This window comes from Gossypium raimondii, chromosome 10, assembly GCF_025698545.1.
Source record: "Gossypium raimondii isolate GPD5lz chromosome 10, ASM2569854v1, whole genome shotgun sequence".
Classification (NCBI taxonomy): domain Eukaryota; kingdom Viridiplantae; phylum Streptophyta; class Magnoliopsida; order Malvales; family Malvaceae; genus Gossypium; species Gossypium raimondii.
Window position 1 is genome coordinate 1573173 of NC_068574.1, and position 22858 is coordinate 1596030.

Consider the following 22858-nt stretch of genomic DNA (forward strand, 5'->3'; position numbering starts at 1 on the left):
ATTGAAAATGTACAAAGAGTATGACGACTTATAACATATTTTGACTTTTAAATTTTTACTCTATAATTTAGTCTAAAATTTAATTGATTCAACACCAAGTGTGGTGGTCATATACTAGTTTTCTCAACATTTATCTGAAAAAGTATCATGAAGGCCCTTTACTAATAGTTAAATTACATTTTGGTCCTCTACTAAAATATAGGAAAATTAATTTTTAACAATACAAAGGGATAAATTTTTTAACAGAAAGAATCAATTTATTTTTTGATCTAACGTACAGGGACTAATTTATACATTTTTAGTAGAAAGACCAAAATATAATTCTAACTCTTACTATAAATGCCACTTTTACCCTTTTTAACCACCCATGTGTTTAACGTGTGTAATTTCTAGTGGATACAGAAAAAAGAAAGAAATCGACAAAGGGGGTACTGGTGCTAGTAGTATGTTGCAGTGTACTGTTTTTAAGGATAATATTTTTTTAAAGATTCCTTAATCGAACGGCTCTGATTTGATCAGAGGAATGGGATCTCGCAGCCCCAAAATTTAAAGAATCAGGAAATATTATTCAATTTATGTATTCAGCATTTAATTAAAAAAAATATAAAATACTCACTAAATTATTTTAAAATTTTTGTTAAGTCATTAGAATATTTAAATTGTTATTGTGTGGTATTCTCTATTTGCACCTAGAGTGGCCTTCTAAAAATTAAATATTATAAATTAGTATAATGGTAAATTTGTATTTTGGTCTCAAAAAATTTATAATTTAAAATTGCCCCCCTAAAATGATCGAAATCTCTTGTTCCTTTTCTCATTCACAATTTTTTTTCCATGAAACAATTTTGAACGTCACGAATCTATAAACCAAAATCCAAACAACATTTTCTCCGATTTCTGATACTAACTATCAGAATGACTTAAATCTAAAGTATGTTATTGATGGTACTAATTCACTGTATCAATGGTCGAATTGTAGCTTAGTTACGTGTATTTAACCAAAATAAAATCAAAACAGTTCCAAACAAGCAAATACAAAGAAGGAAAATTCGTAAGCTTTACCACGAAGCTTCTTTCCCCACAAAATTCCAATTCTCAATAAATTTCATTGACCCTTTTTCTTTTGTTTCCGTTACATTTTCCTTTCGAAAATAAATTGAAAAAAAAGAACAAATAGAGATATTTGTTTCCCCTTCGTGTTGGATAAATAATTACGAATTTCCCTTTTGAAGAGTAGTACTGTTTTTCTTTTTTCTTTTTCCTTTTACCCTTTTGGGAGTTTGGGTTTTGTTCTTTTCCGAAGGAATGTGAAGTTCAAAGTACGAAATGGAAGAAGGATTTTGATTTCAGTTTTTTAGTGCTTCTTTTTTTCTCGGCAACCAAACAGGCTGAAGTTATTTGAAAAATGTAAAAGAGGTACGCGAAGAGGTCGAAAAATATGGCTAGAGAGAAGAGATGTTTGGATTCCATGAGCTCTGGAGATGAAGGTCCCGCTATGAAAAAACCAGCTCTTGCCAGGTATACATACATACATACACACGATGAAATGGGACAAAGGCAAAAAAAACTCAACTGGTATAGTTGTTATTGAAATAATTTGAAGATTGCAGGTTGGAATGTGTTTTAGTATCGGGTTTTGAGAGATTATTTAGGCTTTGAATTTGATGTATAATATTGATTGGAGAATTTGATTTTTGTGTTAACATATGCAGTGTGATTGTTGAAGCTTTAAAGGTGGATAGTTTGCAGAAACTGTGTTCATCATTGGAGCCTATTCTTCGTAAAGTTGTAAGATTTCTGGGTTTTTATTTGGTTAAAATATGTTATAGGTCCTTGTACTTTTTTAAGATTTGAAATTTAGTCCTTTTACTTTTATTTTCAGGAATTTAGTTTCATTATTTTTAAGATTTCAAAATCTAAGTCCAACAGTTAACACTGTTAAATTTGTTGCCATGACATTTTGGAATAAAAAAATTACTCACTTGATAGCAACGCAACTAAAAAAAAAACGTTCTAGTAAACCCGAATTTAACAAAATAATTTCAATAGTGTTAACAATTAAAACTAAATTCTTAAAAATAAAAGTATAAGGACTAAATTTCAAAATTTTAAACAACATATTCTAACTTTTTGAAGCTCTCATTACTTAATTATTGATCATCTTATTTGTGACCATATGAAAATAACAGGTCAGTGAAGAAGTGGAACGTGCTTTAGCAAAACTAGGCCATCCCAAGCTTAATAATGCTAAGTATGATTTTTTTTTTCCCTTGCTTAAAAATCTTGTTTTCTTTTTTACTTTTTAGTCCTTATACTTTTACTTTTAAGAATTTAGTGTTTTTACTTTTCAAATTTTAAAATCTAGGTCCAATTGTTTACACAATTAATTTTTTGTTAAATTTGTTGATGTGGCATTTTGAAATAAAAAAACTCACTTGATAACTATATAATTAAAAGAATAACCTAAATTTTGAAATCTAAAGAATAGAACTAAATCCCTAAAAATAAGAAAACTAATTCCAAATTTATATAAAGTAAAAGGACTTATGGCATATTTTAACCCATTATTGTCTCTGTTATATATACCTGGATACGTTGTCCTTTCTTACAGTCATTTTCATGCAATTGTCATAGTTATGCTATTTGCACTTTTTTTTCCATTTTAAAAGGTATTGTGAAAAAATTACTTTTAAAAGATTGATTTAATATTTAAGTACTCAATATTGTTGTAAAAAGTGTTTCAGGAAATAAAATTTTTATGTTAAATATTTCAATAAAAATATAAAAATAATTTATTATAACTCATTATTAATATTTTAATATATGAAATATGAATTTTATTTTTTAACAATTAATATTAATTACTTAAAGATTTTAATTTAAATATATAAATTATATTTTAAATATTAAAACATAACTGCTACAAATTTAAATATATAAGGTTATTTATTTAAAATAAACCTTAATAGAAAATAATTGTGTATCCGATATAAATATTATATAAAATATATTAACTCATAAAGAAAAGTTAAAAACACCATTTGATTTAAAAATACTTCTCTCAATTTAAAATGTTACTAAAATTTTAAAATTGACTTGAAATACATGATTGACAACAAAATTATTTAAACTTGATCGATGAATTAATTAGGATTTGATCGAGTTATCAATCCGAAGAAGGGTATTGAACTTAACAAAAAACCAATTAGATCAGATTTTTTATATTTTATTTATAAATTTTATAATAACTTATTTAATCGAACTGATTGAACCGACTAGTTCAAACTTAGAGTTGGATTGTGAAAATCGGCACTGCCCATCGGTGTTATGCTTGTGATAACATTTCTGTCTGATGTATTCCTGATGCTGTCCATTCATGCAATAATGGATTTTGGAGAGAGTCTCCATTATGTTGATTTATATACGATTATTTGAAATTGATTTTTTTAACATAATTACTTAATCAAAATAATTAACATTGCAACCTGCATGCAGGTCTTCATCCTCTTCCCCTAAACGGATAAAAGGGCACGATGGAAGAAACTTGCAACTAAAATTTAAGTCAAAGCTTTCCCTCCCTCTCTTTACCGGAGGGAAAGTGGAAGGGGAGCAAGGTGCTGCTATCCACGTCTCATTGATTGATGCAAACACCGGTCATGTCGTCACAGGTAGCCCAGAGTCGTGGGCCACACTAGATGTGGTCGTGCTTGAGGGAGATTTCAATAATGAAGATGGTGATAATTGGACTCAAGAAGAATTCGACAGCCATGTTGTCAAGGAGCGTGAAGGGAAAAGGCCACTTCTAACGGGCGATTTGCAGGTTATTATGTTAGATGTGGACTAAAATTCTAACTATCGATATAATTTTATTGTTCGAAGATTAATAAGTAAGGTTTCTTGTCATGTCAAGCCGAACCAATTTAGATAAAGTCTATTCAAATCATTTTAAGTTTGGATTATTTCGAGGTTACTTACAAAATCCGAACAGGTGATACTAAAAGAAGGTGTGGGAACATTAGGGGAACTTACATTTACAGACAACTCAAGTTGGATAAGATGCAGGAAATTCAGATTAGGCCTAAAAGTTGCTTCTTATTCTTGTGAAGGCATCCGTATTCGAGAAGCGAAAACAGAAGCCTTCACGGTTAAAGATCATCGAGGAGAATGTGAGTTCTAACTTAAGTTACTTGATACCCAAAATAAACTCCGAAAAACGAGGGTGAATGAAATCATCATTGCTTCTTTTCCTTGAACAGTATACAAAAAACATTATCCACCTGCATTAAATGATGAAGTGTGGAGATTGGAGAAGATTGGAAAAGATGGGTCGTTTCACAAGAAGCTAAATAAAGCTGGGATCTTCACTGTTGAAGATTTTCTAATACTTGTGGTTAGGGACTCACAAAGGCTGAGAAATGTAAGAATTTTTTTTTTATCTCAGCATGAAATCTTTTAAGTCACCATTTCTCCCAACTTTCAATTTTGTTAATTTCTTTTTCTACATTACTACTTTAACTATCTTTTTTCACCTCATTTTATTCTTAAAAATTACTTGCAAACCGTGTTATATTTTTAGAACGAAAATGATAACTCCAAGTATCAAAGTGAGACCAAAAAAGAAAAATAGGTATCCAAGTGGCAAAATAGATACAATTTGTAGACTAAATCGTGACATAAACCAAATCGAAATTATTTTGTTCTTGGCTTATGCGTAAAATTTACCCTTAAGTTGTACATTTTTTTATTTTGGTAAATTTTTTTGTTAAAATGGTATCTAAACTATCAATTTTATTATAGATTGCACACATATGGGGTAAAGAGATAAATTTGATAATTTAAGTATCACTTTTGAAAAAAAAAATTAAGTATCAATTTTAATTAAAAAATAAATACAAAAAAAGGATACAGTTTAGGGGCCAATTTGCTTACTAATCCTTTGTTCTTCTATGATTTTCTAATTGGTATTTTTGATGCATTTGTTGATAGATTCTTGGAAGTGGAATGTCTAATAAGATGTGGGATGTGTTGGTGGAACATGCAAGGACTTGTGTTCCAAGTGGGAAAGTTTATGTTTATTACCCTGATAATTGGAGGATTTTGGGCATTGTATTTAACAGCATCCATGAGTTCAGTGGCCTAATATCCAATGGACAATATTGTGCAGCCGGTTCTCTTTCGGACAATCACAAGGTAAAACAACACGCACTAATCACGATCTAATCTACTCCAACTTGAAGTTGATTCAATCTTATTTGACTATAACAAGTCAAAAAATTAAATTCAGATTGACCTCAACTAAAAATAACTCGAACTTAAATGAATCCAAAAATGTAATGTCTTGAACGATCTAAACTCAAAACTAAAATAACCCAAAAACTTAAAAATCCGTATTGACCTGGTCATAGATTAATCCAACCCGAAACCAATCCGATTCCTTGCCTTAATATAATTACATTTAAAGAAAAAAAAAAGCTTGAGAAAACTTGTGATGGGTATGTTTTCTTTTTGCAGGTTTATGTGGATGGCTTGGTAAAGAAGGCATATGAAAATTGGATGCATGTTATAGAGTATGATGCTAAGTCTTCACCAGGCAGTAACGAAGACGATAATACAGGTTGTTCAAAAGCAAATGTTCCAATGGATCTACAAGCTTATCCAAGCCATCACCAGGTTCTACCTAGCCTGTTAGTTCCAGAGCAGCCTCCCATGGATTCTGGTCTGAATGTTGGAGGTATACTACTCTTGTCTGAACATGAACTTGAATTTTATGGTCTAAGTGTGATTTTAGTCCTTTTATTGTGCTAATTTTGAGATTTTACCCCTCTACATGACATGAGCTTTTTTTTTTCTTCTTTATTATGGTTATTCAGTCAACTGAGTTCAACCGATATTAAATTTGCATGCCAATCGAATGGTTAAATTTGTTTTTTCTTAAATTACACATCATCACTTTAACCGCGACTAATGGTATCAATTTGAACCATCAAATTATGATAAATTGAAGTAGAGAGATTATATTTTAAATTTTATGATTAGTGGAGGGACTAAAACATAATTAGACCGAATTTTTATATAAAAGATTTGCACATATGCATCATGCATGCTTCTTGTTGACTGTGTTTATTTATCTGTTAATCTGTTTCGATTATGAAGATCCCATGGCTGCCAGTCAACTGCCGATGCAATCACAAAATGCACGTCTCAATGCTCAGACGACTCAGTTAAACGGTGCTTTATTCACTGAGTTAAACGATAACGAGCTAACTCATCATTGTCCATCTCATTCATCCTCCAAGCCAGGTTTCCATGGCGTTGCCGCGTCTAACATTCCTCCGTTCAAGGCGGAAGCCGATGATTTCTTGTCGGAGGAAGAGATCATAATGAGAAGCAACGAGGTGCTGGAGAACGAAGACATGCAGCACCTGCTTCGTGTCATTAACATGGGAAGCCATGGCCATGGTGCATCCAATCCTTGTTCATCGACATACATGCCCACCGCGCCCTCTTTGAACTGTGGTTTCAACAAGGAAGAAGCTTTGAGTTCGTCGGGGAAAGCCGTGGTGGGGTGGCTGAAGCTCAAGGCGGCGCTTAGATGGGGCGTTTTCACTAGGAAGAAGGTGGCTGAAAGGCTGGCACGCCTTGTTGAGTTGGATGAATATTCATAGGCAAAACTATGGATATGGTGTTGGAATGATTCATACAACTCGAGTACGCAAGTTACAACTAGTTCGGGATAAGTTTACGAAGTATCGTTTTTTCTAAAACACATTTGATATATCTTGAGTGAGAGTATTGTCTTTCAATTATATTGAAAAGCAATATATGAAGAAATAACGATAGTCGCAGAGAAATAATGCTTTGTCCGTAAAGAAATCCCGTATTTATATTTAATGGAATTTCAACCCAAGCCCTATAGCTTACAGGGCATTGTTCAGCTAAGTATAGTGAGTGAGACACACCCACTATGTGAATCCACTTCTGTCACCTCTTCATCTCTTCTTTTCAAGCACTTTCACTTTTGGCAAAGTTCGGAGATAAAACTTCACCAGGAACAAAATTAAACGTGTTGAAAAGTATATCAATTTTAAATAAATTACACTTCACAGATCTTTTTAAAGAAATCGAATATTATTCAATAAAATCTACAATAACAATTTTAGGTAAAACGAAAAATCAAATATTTAATTTCGATTTAATCCTAAAACCAGTAACTACAACTCTTTAAAGTCAAATTTAAATTATTGAAATATGAAACTGAGCAAAATTAAAATTTGCCTTAATCTAAAATGGTCCCCTCGTAATAACTTGGAAAAAAAAAACTAAACTTAAAATATTTTCATCTTAAAATTTATCAGAGTCCAAAACTGTCCTAACCTAAAATGAGGAAAAAATATTAAAATCCAAATTTCAATTGCCTTAAATTAAACCTGAATCCCTCGATTGACAAATCATTACTATATGTATTCACTGTGGTTTAATTTACCTTATAACGTAATTCATGTGATGGTTCATGAAATCTCAAATACATAATAAGTTAAATCGGTTTGAAGTTTACAATTATTTTTATATTAAGATTTTAATTTTTTAAATTAAGTTTTTAATTTGATAATTATTCTCATACGGGTCTAAATTGACAACTATTCTCATATTGGGTTTGAATTTTTTTTATCTAAGTTGATCTCTTAACTTGATAATTGTTCTCATATTGAAACTTGTACTTGACAATTGTTTCCACATTAGCCTGAATTTTAGGGCTTTCAAGGAAATATCAAGGGCCAACTTGGAGAAAAAAAAATTCAATCCCCAATGTGAAAACAATTGTCAAGCTCAAGGTCTAACTTTAAAAAAAAAAATTTCAACCCCAATAATCCAAAAAAAAAAAAACTAAAAAACCACACATCCTACCAACTAAACTAAAATAACTATTTTGTAGTATAATAAATATAATAAGTAATTATATTGTAGTCCAGTGCGATTAATATGTCAAGTGACACCAATAAAAATTTATTATCTTTTAAAAACCCATACAGTGCCAAGTCAAACGACACTAATAAATGATCCATTTCGATAATTAATTTATAGTGTGGCCTATTTTGATATTAAATTTTTTTGTTGAGGTAAAAAATGACAAAATTTACGTCCAAAAATTGATTTAACCTTAAATGAAATATGTATGTATGTATGCGTGTTGATGGGGAATGTGTGGAATTGAAATGTCTTTCCCAGCTTTATAAGGAAATCTGAAGCCACCCTTTTTAAACGTTCTTTCGTTTTCTATGAATTTATTCGGCTCTGCGCAGTTTTGTCTGCCTCTTCGTCGCTCTCTGCTTTTACTTTTTCTGAAAACATAAAAAGGAGAAAATGACCCTCCCTTTCCTTAGTGGAAGCTGCCAAATCCAACGTGTGCTAATCTTTGTTCCTCATTTTTACCTGCTAGTTAAAACAGTCACATCATTTACGCATGTGAAATTCTAACTTCAAACAACTTGTAAAAAAGAAAAGGTTAAATATGCCTATAGTCCCTGTACTTTTTGAAATTTAAAAATTTAGTCTCTCTACTTTTCAGATTTCAAAATTGAAGTACATGAAACATAATCAAATGCTTTACAGGAAAAACTTCACTCGGTCCGGACCAACCTATAAAACTAGAACTTATGGCTCAATGCAATGAAATACAAAAATTATAGAAACAATCTTTTTCCAGAAGACGGAGCAGTCATTCACTATCCGAAACATCATCTTCATCTTCATCCAGTATGTAAACCAAGGCACGCTTTCTAGCAGCAAAAACACAAGCTACACCTCTCGACGCTGTTATAGTAAATTTGAAAATAAACGTTAAGCAGAAACAGGACATATATTTGGTATGATCCAACCGGATTGAGATACAAGGATGTTTCGATTTGAAAACTTACCGCTAACTGCCAGAGGGGCGACTACAGAATGAGGGATATTTCGGACCTTTTCATTTTCCAGTCGTAAGTGCATAACAGAGTCCTATAATGCACATAGATACAGTTTCTAATAAATAAGTACTTCATCATCGAAACTTAAACGAAAGACTACATGCTCTCACAGAAAATGACGGAAAGATGGTTATTAATAAAAGCATGGCCAAATTGTGAGACTAATGTTGTGGATACTTTGTGGGCTGAACCTACGTTACAAAAGGTCAGTAGCTTCGGTTGTCTAATTAAGGCTTATGTTTCTTGATCAGTCGATTCTTTCCCTTCTTGAAAGATTAATTCTTACTTAAAGAACAAATCAAATAATAAAACCTAAGTCAATTTTCTTATCAGAATCCTAAAAGGAGATCTAGATGTCTCTCTAACGAGTCCTATGGTTTCAACTTTCAACTAGCTTGAGTGATTTTCCCGTCCATTGCCCATGACTCTATCTCAAACTCATAGTCGTAACATCATACCAGGTAAGGGCAAATTCGGCATGTTCAATGAACACAAGACTATGGTATCCGCATATTCAGAGTTTGCATGCATGTATAAATATGTAGTAATTAAGTTTGTAGAGTGATAGTGAGCAGCAGAAACAACCAAACTACACACCCTGTTAATTATTTTTCCAAGTGTGATTAGGATCTACCAGAAGAAACATTTACCTTTAGCTGATCTAGGTTCCAGGTGTTTATACAACCTGATCTTGGAATGGATGCGAATGGGAGATCATCAGCTTGGACGATCATCATACAAGATTCACCGGAGCATTCAGAAGCAGAAGTTGTTTCATTTAATAGCAAAACAATTTGGCCTTCCTGTTTTTATAAATTTAATAAAAAAGGAGATCAAGTTAGAAAAGAACCCCGAAAGGCTAGTACTAAAAAAGAAAATAACACAAGACTCTTTGGGTTTACTTCGTTAGAATCAAAGGCAGAGAAAAGAAAACATAGTTTTTCACCTTATATAAAGATAGATCCACACAGTGATAACCATCAGGAACAGAAAGCAAAACAGCTTCCAAAGAAGCAGATTCCTCAGTACTACTATTGCTCAAACTGTGCATGAATCTCCTTGATATGCCTATACAATTAGCAATATTTGAGGAAGAGTCACCGGGGATTTGGAAAGAAATATAATCTATAAACCCGTGTTCGTGAGTCTGGTAAGATGAGACAGATGTGGAAGCATCCTATAGAGAAAAACGAGAAAACATCACAACACAGATAAGAAAACTAAATTGCTACCAACATGTTAGGGATGATGATATGAAACAAATAACATTTGCAAGATGTATAGAAACCAATAAATGTATGACCGAATTAAAGATTAAGGAGGACGGAAGGACAGGCAGGGGACTACCTTGTAGTATGTTACTGAAATAGGAACCGAAACAGATACAGATGCAGATGAAGATGGGAGGGCAAACAGTGGTAGCACATCCTTGCAAAGCATCTTCCTTGAAATTGTAGTAAAAGGCATCAAGAAAGCCTCCTTGAAACTGAAATTGCATGACCAACGATACGGCAATATTTATGGTTTGAAGTATAACCAAAAAGCAATACATATGAAGATGGAAGGCAGAAATGCCTTTAACAATGATAAAATCTATAGAACATAGAAATCTCCAATTGAAAGACGAAGACCCTGGCAAGCGAAAGGAAAGCATACCTAGACTCCATCTGCTTAAATTCCTCAGCTAATGTCCTCCTCAGGAAATCACAATCAGAAAATCCCCCAAAGTGAACCAATTCTTTAACTCTTTGCAGTGTTTCCCTGAAGGATGAGAGCAGCAGACTTTTTTTTAAAGGAGAAACGACGACACTGATGATGCACAAAAAATCTACCAGATAAATCATCAATCGGATATGCATGCATAAGTTTATATTCATGCTTGCCATATGTAGATACAATTAAATTCACACTAACACTCATTGAAGGAGAATTATGCCCTGTATGCAGCTTGATAAGTACAAAACTAAAGTTAATTTTTTTTCCCCATGTTAAAGCCTTAATCAGCAGATTCAGCATCACTACAATCGAATCTGTAAAAGGAGTACTTTTTTCTGTGTAGGTAAAAATGTCCTCTTTTACTATAGTTCGTGAACAGATATTGTCATGCTATGTGACATATTACGTGTATGCGCAATATGCATAAATCTTCTTGGATGACAGACCAAAGTAAGAAAAATTGAAATGCACCGATAAGACCTATGGCAGTTAAAAAGATAACTTACATATCAGGTTCAATATCAACTTCAGACAGCTCCAGAAAGGGCTTGACAGGATCTTGATCATATAAGAACTTCAAGAATATAACAACAAGGTCGCTGTCAAAAGCAAATATGTAAGGCCACAAAAAGATAATCAATGGAGGGAAATTAAAGACACCGAGAAACAAACCTGTTATAGGGTAGAAGCTGATCACTTGGCTCTTGATTAAGTAGCTTTATGCATTTTAGCAACCAATTAAAGAAATTTGAAAACTGAAAGCAAAGACAGATAATAAGAACCCCAAGAGAAGAAAAACACAATTCCAGGAGACGAAAATGGTTCAGTTTAATTCCATTCAGTGTGGTAGGTGGGGCGAATTAACAATAAAGGAAGAGAGACCAAAAGAACTTCAAATGTTAAGGTTAACCACCTGCTGTACCATAGAGGAAAGCACCCTCATAAATCTCTCAACTTGCACTAGTAAGATTCCCGATTTTTCTGTTGCATTATTGATAAGAGTCTCGTCCAGGCCAATACCCTGAAAACGAGTGCGCCATCTAGAAAGACCTCTAAGTTCTCCCATCCTGAATCCAATAATTTCAGCAGCAGGCTGGAAAATGTATATTTATTTTCAGCTGGATCACATCCATAGCACTCACCGTACAACATTAAGTGACAAGTAAATAAAAAACAGTACCTAAATTGAGATTCCATTTGCAAAAATAGATCATCACAATCAGACATAGTCTATACATAATGACATAAAATGCAACACTTTGGTTTAGTAAAGGTTTACATGCAACAAGGAGCCCTTATGCATAACAATATATTGTTTTAACTCATCCTTCTCCTAAAGGGTGACCATCTGAGCTAATAGTTTCTCAACATAATCACTAACATTCATTAGATTAAGAATTTAGGTAGCAGAACCCCTTAAATTAAGCATGCACCCAACTAGGCTATAACAAATAATTTCTGCGACAATAATGGTAGCTAGAAATAAGATTTCATATGCAAATTACACATCCACAGCCTTATTTGGAAGCTTAACTTTCATTTATGCACCTAACTCATGAAATCCACCTAATTACAATATGATGCTCCATGATAAGATATTAAATTAGCAAGTAAAGGATTCTTCTATAGTAGTAACTATTACATGAATTGCAGAGAAAATTTCTACCAAGCACCTGAAGATGATCAAGGACAACATGCTGAAGCTCTTTTCCAGCACCACAAACAACCTTTGACACACGCTTCACTCCCTATTTAGAAAGAAATCCATTGATTAAAATGTGCAAAATAATTTCCTTCTCACCAAAAGAAAAAGAAGAGAAATGATTACATAATGCAAAGTTTACCGATTCACCCAAAGAGTTAACTAGAAACTGATGAACGGGTGGGCTAGTTCGAGCACCACCTAGAAGGCTCAGAAACTCCTCTTGGGGTGATGAGTCCAGCCCTATATGCATGGGATAGAAATCAACTAAAGGATATGTGGCAGAAGTGGAAAATAAGATTTTGGTACTCCTATCAGAAAGTTACCGTGATCAATTATTAAACTGGATAGAGAATCAAACTTCTCGCGAAAAGTGTGCATGGCATCTGACCATTGTTTAGACATTACCGATAATGATGATCGAATAACTTCAATTAAATCCTCGATGTTAGAAGCTTGTTGGGCCACTTGGTGGAGTTCATTTTTCCTTCCATGAGGAAGAGATAATGAAAAGATGAAGCAGGTCATGAGAAGGATTAAGGAATAAAGCATGTTTATGGTTTATCAACTTCAGATAAACGACTGGTGCATGATAAAACTGTGAGCAAGATGCATTGCAAGATACCATTGAAAATAGCTAAAAAAAGCTAACACTACAAAACGTGAAACCTATAAATATACAAACAAACTGCAGGTATTCTTGGGTTCTCCAGCAAAGTTACCTCTTCCAAAAGATAGAAGTATCGAGCAGTAAGCAATGACAACCATGCACACCAAGCTGTCTCTCAGCAGATTCAACCTCATCATGATTAAGTTCTCCAGAACACATTACTATCAGATGACAAAGGTCTTTGGACAAAGCAATCTAATAACAAAATAGGAACGCCCGTTAAACCTACTACGTATTGACCTGTAAGCAAGCACTAAAAACTAAAATAAAGTGAACAGGTTTTAATTCGGTATGTGGAGGAGGGAAATATTCTTTTAATATAAGTTAGCCTGATTTATCCTGTTGCATGACCTTTCAACCAGAAAAAAGGACTACCTACAAGCTGTCCAGTTTATAGGCATAAAACATAAATAAAACAACAAAGACAGAAGTCTAGGAAAATAGAACTCTTCTTTTACTCACGTTGCAAAACTTGTTCTACACATCATTAATAACTAACACCCCGATAATTGTGAAAAAAAAAATTATCTTGCTACCATTGCAAATTCATTATATAAAAATGTGCATACCTTGGAAATTGAAGCATGCGACAGTCTGCATGTAGCTGGCTCAGTAGCATACGGAGTAGGAATAGACAAATTGTGTATGTTCTGGTAAATAGTTTCATGTGCAAAATAATTCATATTAAAAATAATAGAGTTAATTATGTTCTGCATAAAATGTAAAATAATTGTAATGATAAATAAAATAAACAAAAGGAAGAATATGGCTCTCTCTGAACCATGAAAAATAATCTAGGGTCTAGTATTTTAGAAGAGAAATACAAGGCATTTCGCAATGTCCATAAAAATATAAGTGACAGAAGAGTGTCAATTTGATAAATCAAAGCGACAAAGCCATAAAATTTATTTTTATTTGCCAGGCCAGCTCTAAAACGGCTAGAAGCATTTCCATAAGTTAGTTGATAGAAAACAAGTAGATAATATAAATCAGTTAATCAGTATAATCCAGAAATTTCCAAGATAGATAAGTAGCTTACTATTTTCCCTATCGGAAATATTCCGAATATACTAAAGCATGTGCTTCCATCTTTGTCACCACTACATAAAATGTTAAACCGTTGGTATGAGGAATTTGAAAGCTCACGAAATGAATCATCACTATCATCCATGAAGCCAGTATCTCCAGGTGCCAGCCCAGGCATCCTAGGAACTCTTGGAGCAGGAGGAAAGAAACGAGAAGTGCGGTCCTCGTATGTTGAATTATTAACAGAATCATCCTATCATCAAAGTCAATTGAGATCGATCACGAAGTTAAAATGTGAAATATTTATATGAACTCAAAGAAGGATAATGAACATGACAGATGTTGAAGAAAGGGTTAACTTCTGCAAGATGTTTACAAGTCAAAAATTGTAAGAAAAAATACAAATATTTCAAAACAAACGACAAATGCCTACTTTAATCACTTGTCCATCCTCCTCCCAATTAAGGGACACAACAGCAACAGTGTGAGACTTTAAACTTCTCAACAACTTTCCATTCTGCAAGAAATACAAAATATAAGTTAGAGGAACAAATTCCATAATATTATTATGAATAATAACCATCTAACCTCAAGAAAACACAAAACATGGATGAGAATTAAGAACGCAATCAACAATCATGATTATCCACAATGAATGTAGAGAAACCAAACAACGAAAAATTAAAATTCGAATAAACAATATTAGATCCTAATAGACATTAAAATTTGAAAAAATAAATAAATAAAAGGCTAACTCACTTCAACATCGTGCAATGAAATTGTGCCATCCTCCAGCCCAACTGCTATCGCTTTACCATCAGGACGCCAACATAAGGATGTAATGCACCTTCCTGTAAAAAAAAAAAATCATTAAACAAACGAATCACATGATTCAAATCCAAATAAAAAAAATTAAACAAATAATTTATTTTTTTAAAAAAAAAGAAAAAAGAAAGAAAGAGAGAACAGTCCATGAATTACCAGGAAAAATCGTCCAGAGTCTTTGCCAGTTGAACCGATGAAGCAAAATCTTGGAGTCCTCAGTAACCATAGCCAGTAAATCTTTCTCTGGATTCCATTCCGCGATTTTAATCTAATCAACAAAAATTAATTAAAAATAAGAACATGCATAATCATGATATGTAACTAAGATCGAAAAAAAGAAGAAGACGAAAACGAAACCGTAAAATGTGATGGAAATGAACCTGAGAGGCGACAGGTTTGTCGAACTGAAGTTGAAAAGGAAGCACGCGAGGCGTTTCATCGGTTTCCATCGCTAAAAAAAAGAACTCTAAAGAAGTTTTTTAAAGTAAATTTTAGCTTAGTATATTGCACTTAAACCCTAACGGACAGTGTTCAACTGAAGGAGAAGACGGATAAGAGGTGTGGGAACTGGGGAGAGTAGCAAAATGTAAAATAAGATTAGGGCGGGAATTTTTTTATTTTTTTTGGGGGGGGGTTAAAGGGGATTTTGTTGATTTTGTTTAGGGAGGGACTAAAAAAGAAATATGGTAGAAGAAACGGAGCCGTCGGCCGGTCGCTCGCCGGTTGGGTTTACAGGATTTTAAGTGACGGTTTGATTTAAACTGAAAGTAAAATTTTGAAAAGAATAAAAAGCCGCCGTTGCCGGGGATCGAACCCGGGTCGCCCGCGTGACAGGCGGGAATACTTACCACTATACTACAACGACTCGTTTGATAAGGAAAATCCAAAAGTACATAATAAAGACAAATGTGACTTGTCTAGTTGGCATGAATGTATAAAACTATTTTTTTGTAGGGATAACTATAAAAAAAAAAAATTTGATCTAATGTGAAATTTTTTACATAAAATTTGATTTTATATGATTTTATTTAATTATTATGAATCAATAATATTATTATCAAATTAGCACAATTTTACGTTGATATATTGTATACACAAATAATTATATTAATCCAATATGAAAATAATTGTAGGTATTTATTTCTTTAAATGTGCATAATTGAATCAAAACCAAAATTCAGTATATACATATGAACCACAATTTAAGTTTCATGTGTATAATTGTACCAAATTAAAATTCATGTATCAAATCACACATTAAACCAACCTTAATGTATAAATATTTTAAAATCCATGAGATTGATTGATTATTGTAATAATTACTCTTATTATTATTAGGATAAACCTCAAAATTATACATTAATTTTAATTTAATATGCAATTGTATACATAAACTTTAATTTAGTGCGTTATGTACGTGAAACTTTTATTGTGGCTCAAATATATACTTGAAACTTTAATTTATTTTTATATTGGATAAATATAATTATTTATTTATGCAATATATAAACATAAAATAATTTTATATCAATAATTGTGTTAATAATTTACAATAATTGAATCAAGTCAAAATTCATATATAAAATTACACAATATCAAAATTCATGTGTAAAATTACACATTAAACTATAATTGATGTATAATGTTGATATTTATCCCTGATTATTATTATGGAATGGGCTGCTTTTGTATTAAAGTTATTTTGGTATTGGTTGTGGGCTTGGAAAGTTAATTTAGTGCTAAACAAGCTTTTTGACAATTATGGATTTTGGGCTTTTAGAATAAAGGAGAACATTTTGTGCAAATAATTTTATATTTTCTTTAATTTTAATATATTTAAACTGGATAATATATTGCATTGTTTTTATGAGAATTATATTTTATTTGTATTTTTAAAGGAAATTTTAATTAAAATAAAATATATGAAAATTAGTGGAAAAAATATCTTCGTTGTTTTTAATTAAAATGTTTTGTAAAAATGGAAAAAGTTGAAAACAATAATTTTTTAGATTCCATTTTATGCATTAAATTTACCTTAGTGTGAATAATTTTAGAAGCAACTCTTTATTTTTATAATATTTAAACTTCTTTTTACTACTGTAAGACATTTTCAATAAATTATACTTTAATTTAATTATTTTATATTGAAAACAATTTTCTATTTTCATATACAAAACATATTTTTCAATTTTCAAAATAGAAAATAAAACTATTTTCTGAAAATGAAAAGAAAACTGAAAACATATAATATTGTCTAAAACGCCGTTTGATTTTTAAAAATATTTTCTATTTTAATTTTCTATTTTTAAAATTGAAAAACACGTCTGGTAGATAAAATAAAAATCTGTGCTTATACGGCAATTCATTGAAAGTTAAAATTATTATTTTCTCATTTTCACTTTTACAACTACATTTTTAGTGAAAGCAATTAACATAGCCTTTTATTGTTTTCTAATTTTACATATTTTCATTTTTCAATAATCATTTTCAAAATTTTCAATCAAACATGTTATCTTCAATGTTTTCCATTTTCTCAAAAAGAAACGAAAGCCACCTCTAGTTTCCAAAACTAAACAAGCCCTTGTATTCTAAGGGTCAGTTCTTCATTGCTTAAAAAAACACTTTTGACTCCAAAAGCATTTTTGAAAGAAAAGCTGTGAAGAACAAGCTGCTTTTGACTGAAATTTTTAGCTTTTCAGAAGTGCTTTTCAAAACCACTTCTGAAAAGGAGCTTAAAATAAGAAGCTAAAAATTTTAGCTTTTCTTCTCCCAAAAGTACTTTTGGTGCTTAATTACTTTTTCACCCATCCAATAACATAGTATTTTTCTTTTTTTTCTTGGTGCTTAATTACAATTGTGTTAAAATCATTAATTAAAAATAAAAAAATATTTTTTTTAAAATACTAATTACAAATATTTAATGGTTATATTTAAATATTTAAAATATAGTTTATATATTCTAATTAAATTTTATAAATAATTAATATTTACAATTTATATTTCATATATTAAAATATTAACAACAATATATATATTTTTTATATTATTACTAAAATATAATAATAATTAATTTAAATATTATTTAAATGCATATTTGTTACTTGATAATAATATGTCTAAAATGGACATTTTATTTCTCAAAAGCTTTTTTTGACAGCAATGCTAAACAGTCAAATTTTAAATCAAACTTTTTGAAAATTACTTCTCAAAAGCAATGAAGAACTGACCCTAATTTTCCCTCGAACACAAGCATCAACTTATGGCAGGAACAAGACCTAGTGGCAGAAAATCCAATATTAATGATACATCACCTTCTTGTACCGTAAGATGATTCACATACTTATTTCCTTCCCATGTTTTTAGAATTTTATCGATGATTAGACCAGTCTAGTCATCATTTTATCAGTCTAATCAATCTAAATAAATAGATCATTAAAAATATATAATAATAATAATAATAATAATAATAAAATTCGATTTAATTATCCAATTCAATTAATTTTTTGTCAGTTCAACCAATCCCTAAAAAATTGACCACCAACCCAATCTAATATTTGTTCTATTAAAAACTTTGATAATAATGACAATTCAAGAATTATGCATGAAACATTTATCAATTATAAAATTCTAACAAGGTTTAAATCATATTTTGGGACTTGAACTTGACAATTTTTTTTACATTGGGACCTAATTTTTTTTTCCAAGTTAAGTCTTGAACTTGGCAAATATTTTCACATTGAAATTTTAGCTTTTCTTTTCATCCAAGTTCGTCCTTAAAAACCCCTAAAGTTTAAGCCTTAATATGATAACAATTGTCAAGTTCAAGCCATAATGTAGAAAAAGTTGCTAAGTTTAGGTTTGGTGTGAGAACAACTGTCAAGCTTAGGACCTAACTTGGACTAAGAAAAGTTCAAACCCCATATTATAATTTAATCCTTCAAACATAGTAGTCTAGTGTTTTATTCATCGTTTCCAACTCAAGCTTATTTTATATAATTTTTTTTCACTTGCAGATAAAAATATCGAATAATTTTTAATTTTTTAAATATAATTTAAATTTAAATGATAAAATCTTAACTTAGTTGTGAAATCAATTTATCAAATAATTATCAAGACATATATTTAAAGAAAAAAGTAAAAAGATTAATATTAATTAACTTTTTTACTTTTGACCCAATGGTAATGAGTATTGACGTGTGCTGACCGCCAATTGAAAAGTAGATGGATGTGACAGACGCAACAGCCAGGCAAACAGCGTAAAATTAGAATACCGGCACTGCGTCAAAGCCAAACCATTGGCCGGCCGCTATCCAAATCATTTCACTCTCCTACTCACGTGTATGTTTGCATGTCTAAACCTTAACTCATATTCACCATAAGCCTGTCCTATCTGTCCCCCGGAACACCCTTCACTATCTCTTTTAGTTCCCTCGTCATCTCCCCGTATTTCTATAAAGGTTAAAATATGTCATAGGTCCCTTGACTCTTTCCAAATTAGTAATTTAGTCTTTATACTTTTATTTTTAAGAATTCAGTCTCTTTACTTTTTAAATTTAGGAAGAGTATAAGGACCTATGACATATTTTAACTGCAAATCCATTAGTTTGATTGTTTTGATTTTTTTTTTAAGATCAACCTCTATTTTAATCACTGTTTTTGAATCGAGTCGATAGTTGTATTAGTTAGATCACCAATTCTCAGTTCAATTGGCTCAAATAAAATAAGTTATTAAAAATTTATAAAACATGGTTCAATTAAATATGTAGTTCAATTCAATCGCTCTAAACTAATTCGAGGGTCAGGCGATTTTATACATTGTTTTAGACTAATCTACCAACCAGTTATTGGTTTGATTATGAAAACATTTGTTATGACTGAACTATATGGTTAAACCGGTTTAGTATTTGAAAAATAAAACATGAAATTAAGTTGGTTTGAGTTATGGATTTAAGTCAACAAACTTAGTTATGTATTTTCACACCCAGTAATAGATTGAGTTAATCTATATTAAATTACGATAGAGTGAAAAAATATCATATAACAAATATATTTATTAAAAATTTATTAAGAGTCGATTGAGTCTTAGCTCAATTAGCATAGTCATTATTGCCAATGTGGGAGAATGTTGGTTCGAGTGCATTGAAGCGCATTATCTTTTTATTTATGGGCCGGAGAGGGGCTATGAATAGTTCTAAGCATTATGTTAAAAAAACAAATATGATCAGAACCTATAATGAAATTATTCAAAACAAAAATTATTAAAAACCAAATAAAGTATATGATGAAATGGTAAAGTTGAAAATTTTAAATTTCATAATGTTCTTGATAAAACCTTACTATGAATAAGTTTTTATTTATTTATAGAAATATGAAAAGATAAAAACACTGCTATAATAATATAACTTACTTTGTAAAATGAATGATTATTTTTGTCATTTTTATTATCGAATTATATTAAATTTTGGGTTTTTTATTTTTTGTTAGAAAATTAATTACTAAAAAGATAAAATTATATAATTAGATGACTATTTTATAATTTTTCTAAAAAGTTATATTAATAATTAAGTAGAAATTTTTATAATTTGGTGGCATGTAGTGTAGTTTACCTATAATAATATAGCTTAACGGCGTGCAAAATTGAACAAACAATGATAGCTGATTTGACCAAACTTACTCAATTAAATAAGTTTTAATAATTTTTTTTGATTATCACAACAAGTGAACAAACATCACTAATGCCTACTAGATTGAGTAGTAATAAATTTAATACCTCTTAAATAAAATTTTTAATTCGTATTTTGTGAATAAAAATAAAATATTAAAAGAAATTTATTATCATTTAAATATTTAATTCAACTCGATTTTAAATTTAATTAATATTATTAAACATAATATTATTTGAATTAGATTGGATTAAAAATTAGTCAAATTATTTATTCGAAAAAATTATTTAATTAGTTAATTTAGAAATTGATATAAACAAATTGAATCTGATGAAAAATTGATTAAATATATATTTTATTCATAATTGATTTAATTATCAGTTAACCAAATTATGAGAACTGCCCATAAAAAGTTCCGTAGACGAAAAAGAAGCGTGTCACAGAAGCAGACCAACAAAGCCGACATTGGATGAGATTAGACCGACTAATCTTCCACCTCAGCACCACCCAAGTTGCTTCTCTACCTCCACCTAATTTTTCGCCACGCGTTACTTTTCAACGGCTAGTTTGTAATTTAACCGCCAATTCACGCACGACCTTAAAATTTCATCCCCCAACACACGGGTGAAAGTTAAAAAGATTTATCCTCTTTTGCCGGAATTCTCCAGTAATTTCCAGGGGTAAAAAACAAATAAAGAATAAAAAAACGCGTAGATATTTAATTTTATTTCTTCACCGGTATATAAGGAGGAGTTTACATTTTTAAAGCAACTCTGTTTATCCAAGGCAACTTCTTTGTTTCCTATTTCAAAAAAAAAAAAAAAAAACCATTGTTATCTTCACTCAAATTTAGAAATTTTAGGGTTTATCTTATCTCTAAATTTGAACTATAAAAAACCCCAGATTTTCTTTTTGTGTTTTAAGATCTAAGGTATTATTTCACACAAAAAAAAAAATTCTTTTTTAGATTTTATTTCCCCCCTTTTGTGGATTCTGTCATGGAATTAGTAAGCCGTACATCTTCACTGAAGTTGAAACATGATTGTATGAATGAAAAAAGAGGAGAAAGTTTAGGGTTAGGGTTCGTGAGATATACCCATGGATTAAGGAGGAAAAGGATTGGGATATCGAATGAAATTGACGATGGGACCAAAGCTTCATCGTTGAAAAGGCGGTGCAGTAAGAGAATGATGATCGATGGTGATGATAATTGCTATGAAAAATCTGCTCTCGAATCACTTCCACAAGATATTATTGTAAGCAGCTTTAAATTTTGGTTTTCCAATTAGTTTCTATTTTTGGGAATGATTTACATTTTTTTTTTGTTTTCTTTTTGCAGATTAAGATTATTTGTGGTGTGGATCATGAAGATTTGAAGCGGCTTCCTATTGTTTCTAAATCAATCAGAGAAGCTGTAAGTACAAAATATTTCAATTCAATTCATTTTTTTCTTATTTCTTTAACCATTTAATCTGATTATTTACTGTGATTATTCTTATTTTTCTGCAGGCTATGGTTGCAAAGCAATTGCATTTTGCATATAGTACACCAACAAAGGTGAAAGCTTTTAAAACATCAATAGATTTCGATGAACAAAGTGAATCAAACGACTTGGAACTTGAAGCTCCAAATGCACCTCAACAATGGAGGTCACACAGGTCAATCAACAAGAAAAAACTTGCAGATATATCAATACAATTGTTTTTGTAAATAGCTTGTTGTTTGCTATTAAATCAGTGCATTACAAGCCATTATTTTCTTCAAAGTTTTCATTGAAGAATGGGAATTTTTTGGCTTGTTTTTATGCATCTTGTTGTACAAAAAAAGAAGAAAGGGATAGTATTTGTTTGAAGGGTCGTGTTCTTGACCCTTCCGATTTGATTAAAAAAAAAAGTTAAGCTTAATAAAGATGGTTCATATTCAATCTTTGAAGCATTCAATGTTATAATCTTTGTTTACCTCTGTTCAATGTTGTGAAAAGATTCAGATTCCATTAATGGATGTGTACTCTTTTTCTCTGCTTTTAATCAATTGAATGTGTTTTCAATCCATGAATAGATTCAAGAGAGATTTGGAGATTAAATTTCGATTAATTGTTGGGAAACATATTTGCAAAGCAATGTACTAGATCATGTCAAACTTGGGTTAGTTCCTTTAGATATTCTTGATCTATGTTCCTGATTCTAAATAGATCAGAGATTTTCGAAACGTTTTACTTTGGTCTTTAAATGTTAGTTTAAAGTTAACAATATCGTATAAATGATAGTATAAACAATGGTGAAGCCAAAAA

At 30.9% G+C, this 22858-nt stretch overlaps 3 protein-coding genes and 1 non-coding gene across 4 annotated transcripts; 2 read left to right on the forward strand and 2 right to left on the reverse strand.

The window, feature by feature from the left end:
- The first annotated feature begins 1175 nt into the window (after positions 1-1175).
- On the forward strand, positions 1176-6939 carry LOC105778179 (hypothetical protein). The gene is made up of 9 exons (XM_012601825.2): positions 1176-1518; positions 1713-1788; positions 2190-2251; positions 3496-3820; positions 3989-4166; positions 4257-4417; positions 4987-5190; positions 5512-5731; positions 6154-6939. Exons 1-9 carry the CDS (start codon positions 1439-1441, stop codon positions 6663-6665), a joined length of 1818 nt encoding a protein of 605 aa, XP_012457279.1. The 5' UTR covers positions 1176-1438; the 3' UTR covers positions 6666-6939.
- A 1564-nt stretch (positions 6940-8503) lies between these two features.
- LOC105777976 (anaphase-promoting complex subunit 4) lies at positions 8504-15656 on the reverse strand. Its single transcript, XM_012601515.2, has 19 exons — positions 15286-15656; positions 15062-15173; positions 14840-14931; positions 14514-14597; positions 14094-14333; positions 13624-13704; positions 13107-13249; positions 12711-12871; positions 12527-12627; positions 12356-12430; positions 11596-11775; positions 11355-11437; positions 11189-11281; positions 10623-10727; positions 10314-10452; positions 9913-10143; positions 9617-9769; positions 8916-8997; positions 8504-8811 (listed from the first exon to the last, which is right to left on the reverse strand). Exons 1-19 carry the CDS (start codon positions 15352-15354, stop codon positions 8717-8719), a joined length of 2319 nt encoding a protein of 772 aa, XP_012456969.1. The 5' UTR covers positions 15355-15656; the 3' UTR covers positions 8504-8716.
- A 42-nt stretch (positions 15657-15698) lies between these two features.
- Positions 15699-15770, reverse strand: TRNAD-GUC (transfer RNA aspartic acid (anticodon GUC)). The gene has a single exon. It is a non-coding gene; the product is annotated as a tRNA-Asp (tRNA).
- Positions 15771-21362: 5592 nt separating this feature from the next.
- Positions 21363-22492, forward strand: LOC105778260 (F-box protein SKIP27). The gene is made up of 3 exons (XM_012601936.2): positions 21363-21824; positions 21908-21982; positions 22078-22492. The coding sequence occupies exons 1-3, from the start codon at positions 21567-21569 to the stop codon at positions 22276-22278; spliced, it is 534 nt and encodes a 177-aa protein (XP_012457390.1). The 5' UTR covers positions 21363-21566; the 3' UTR covers positions 22279-22492.
- Positions 22493-22858: the final 366 nt, after the last annotated feature.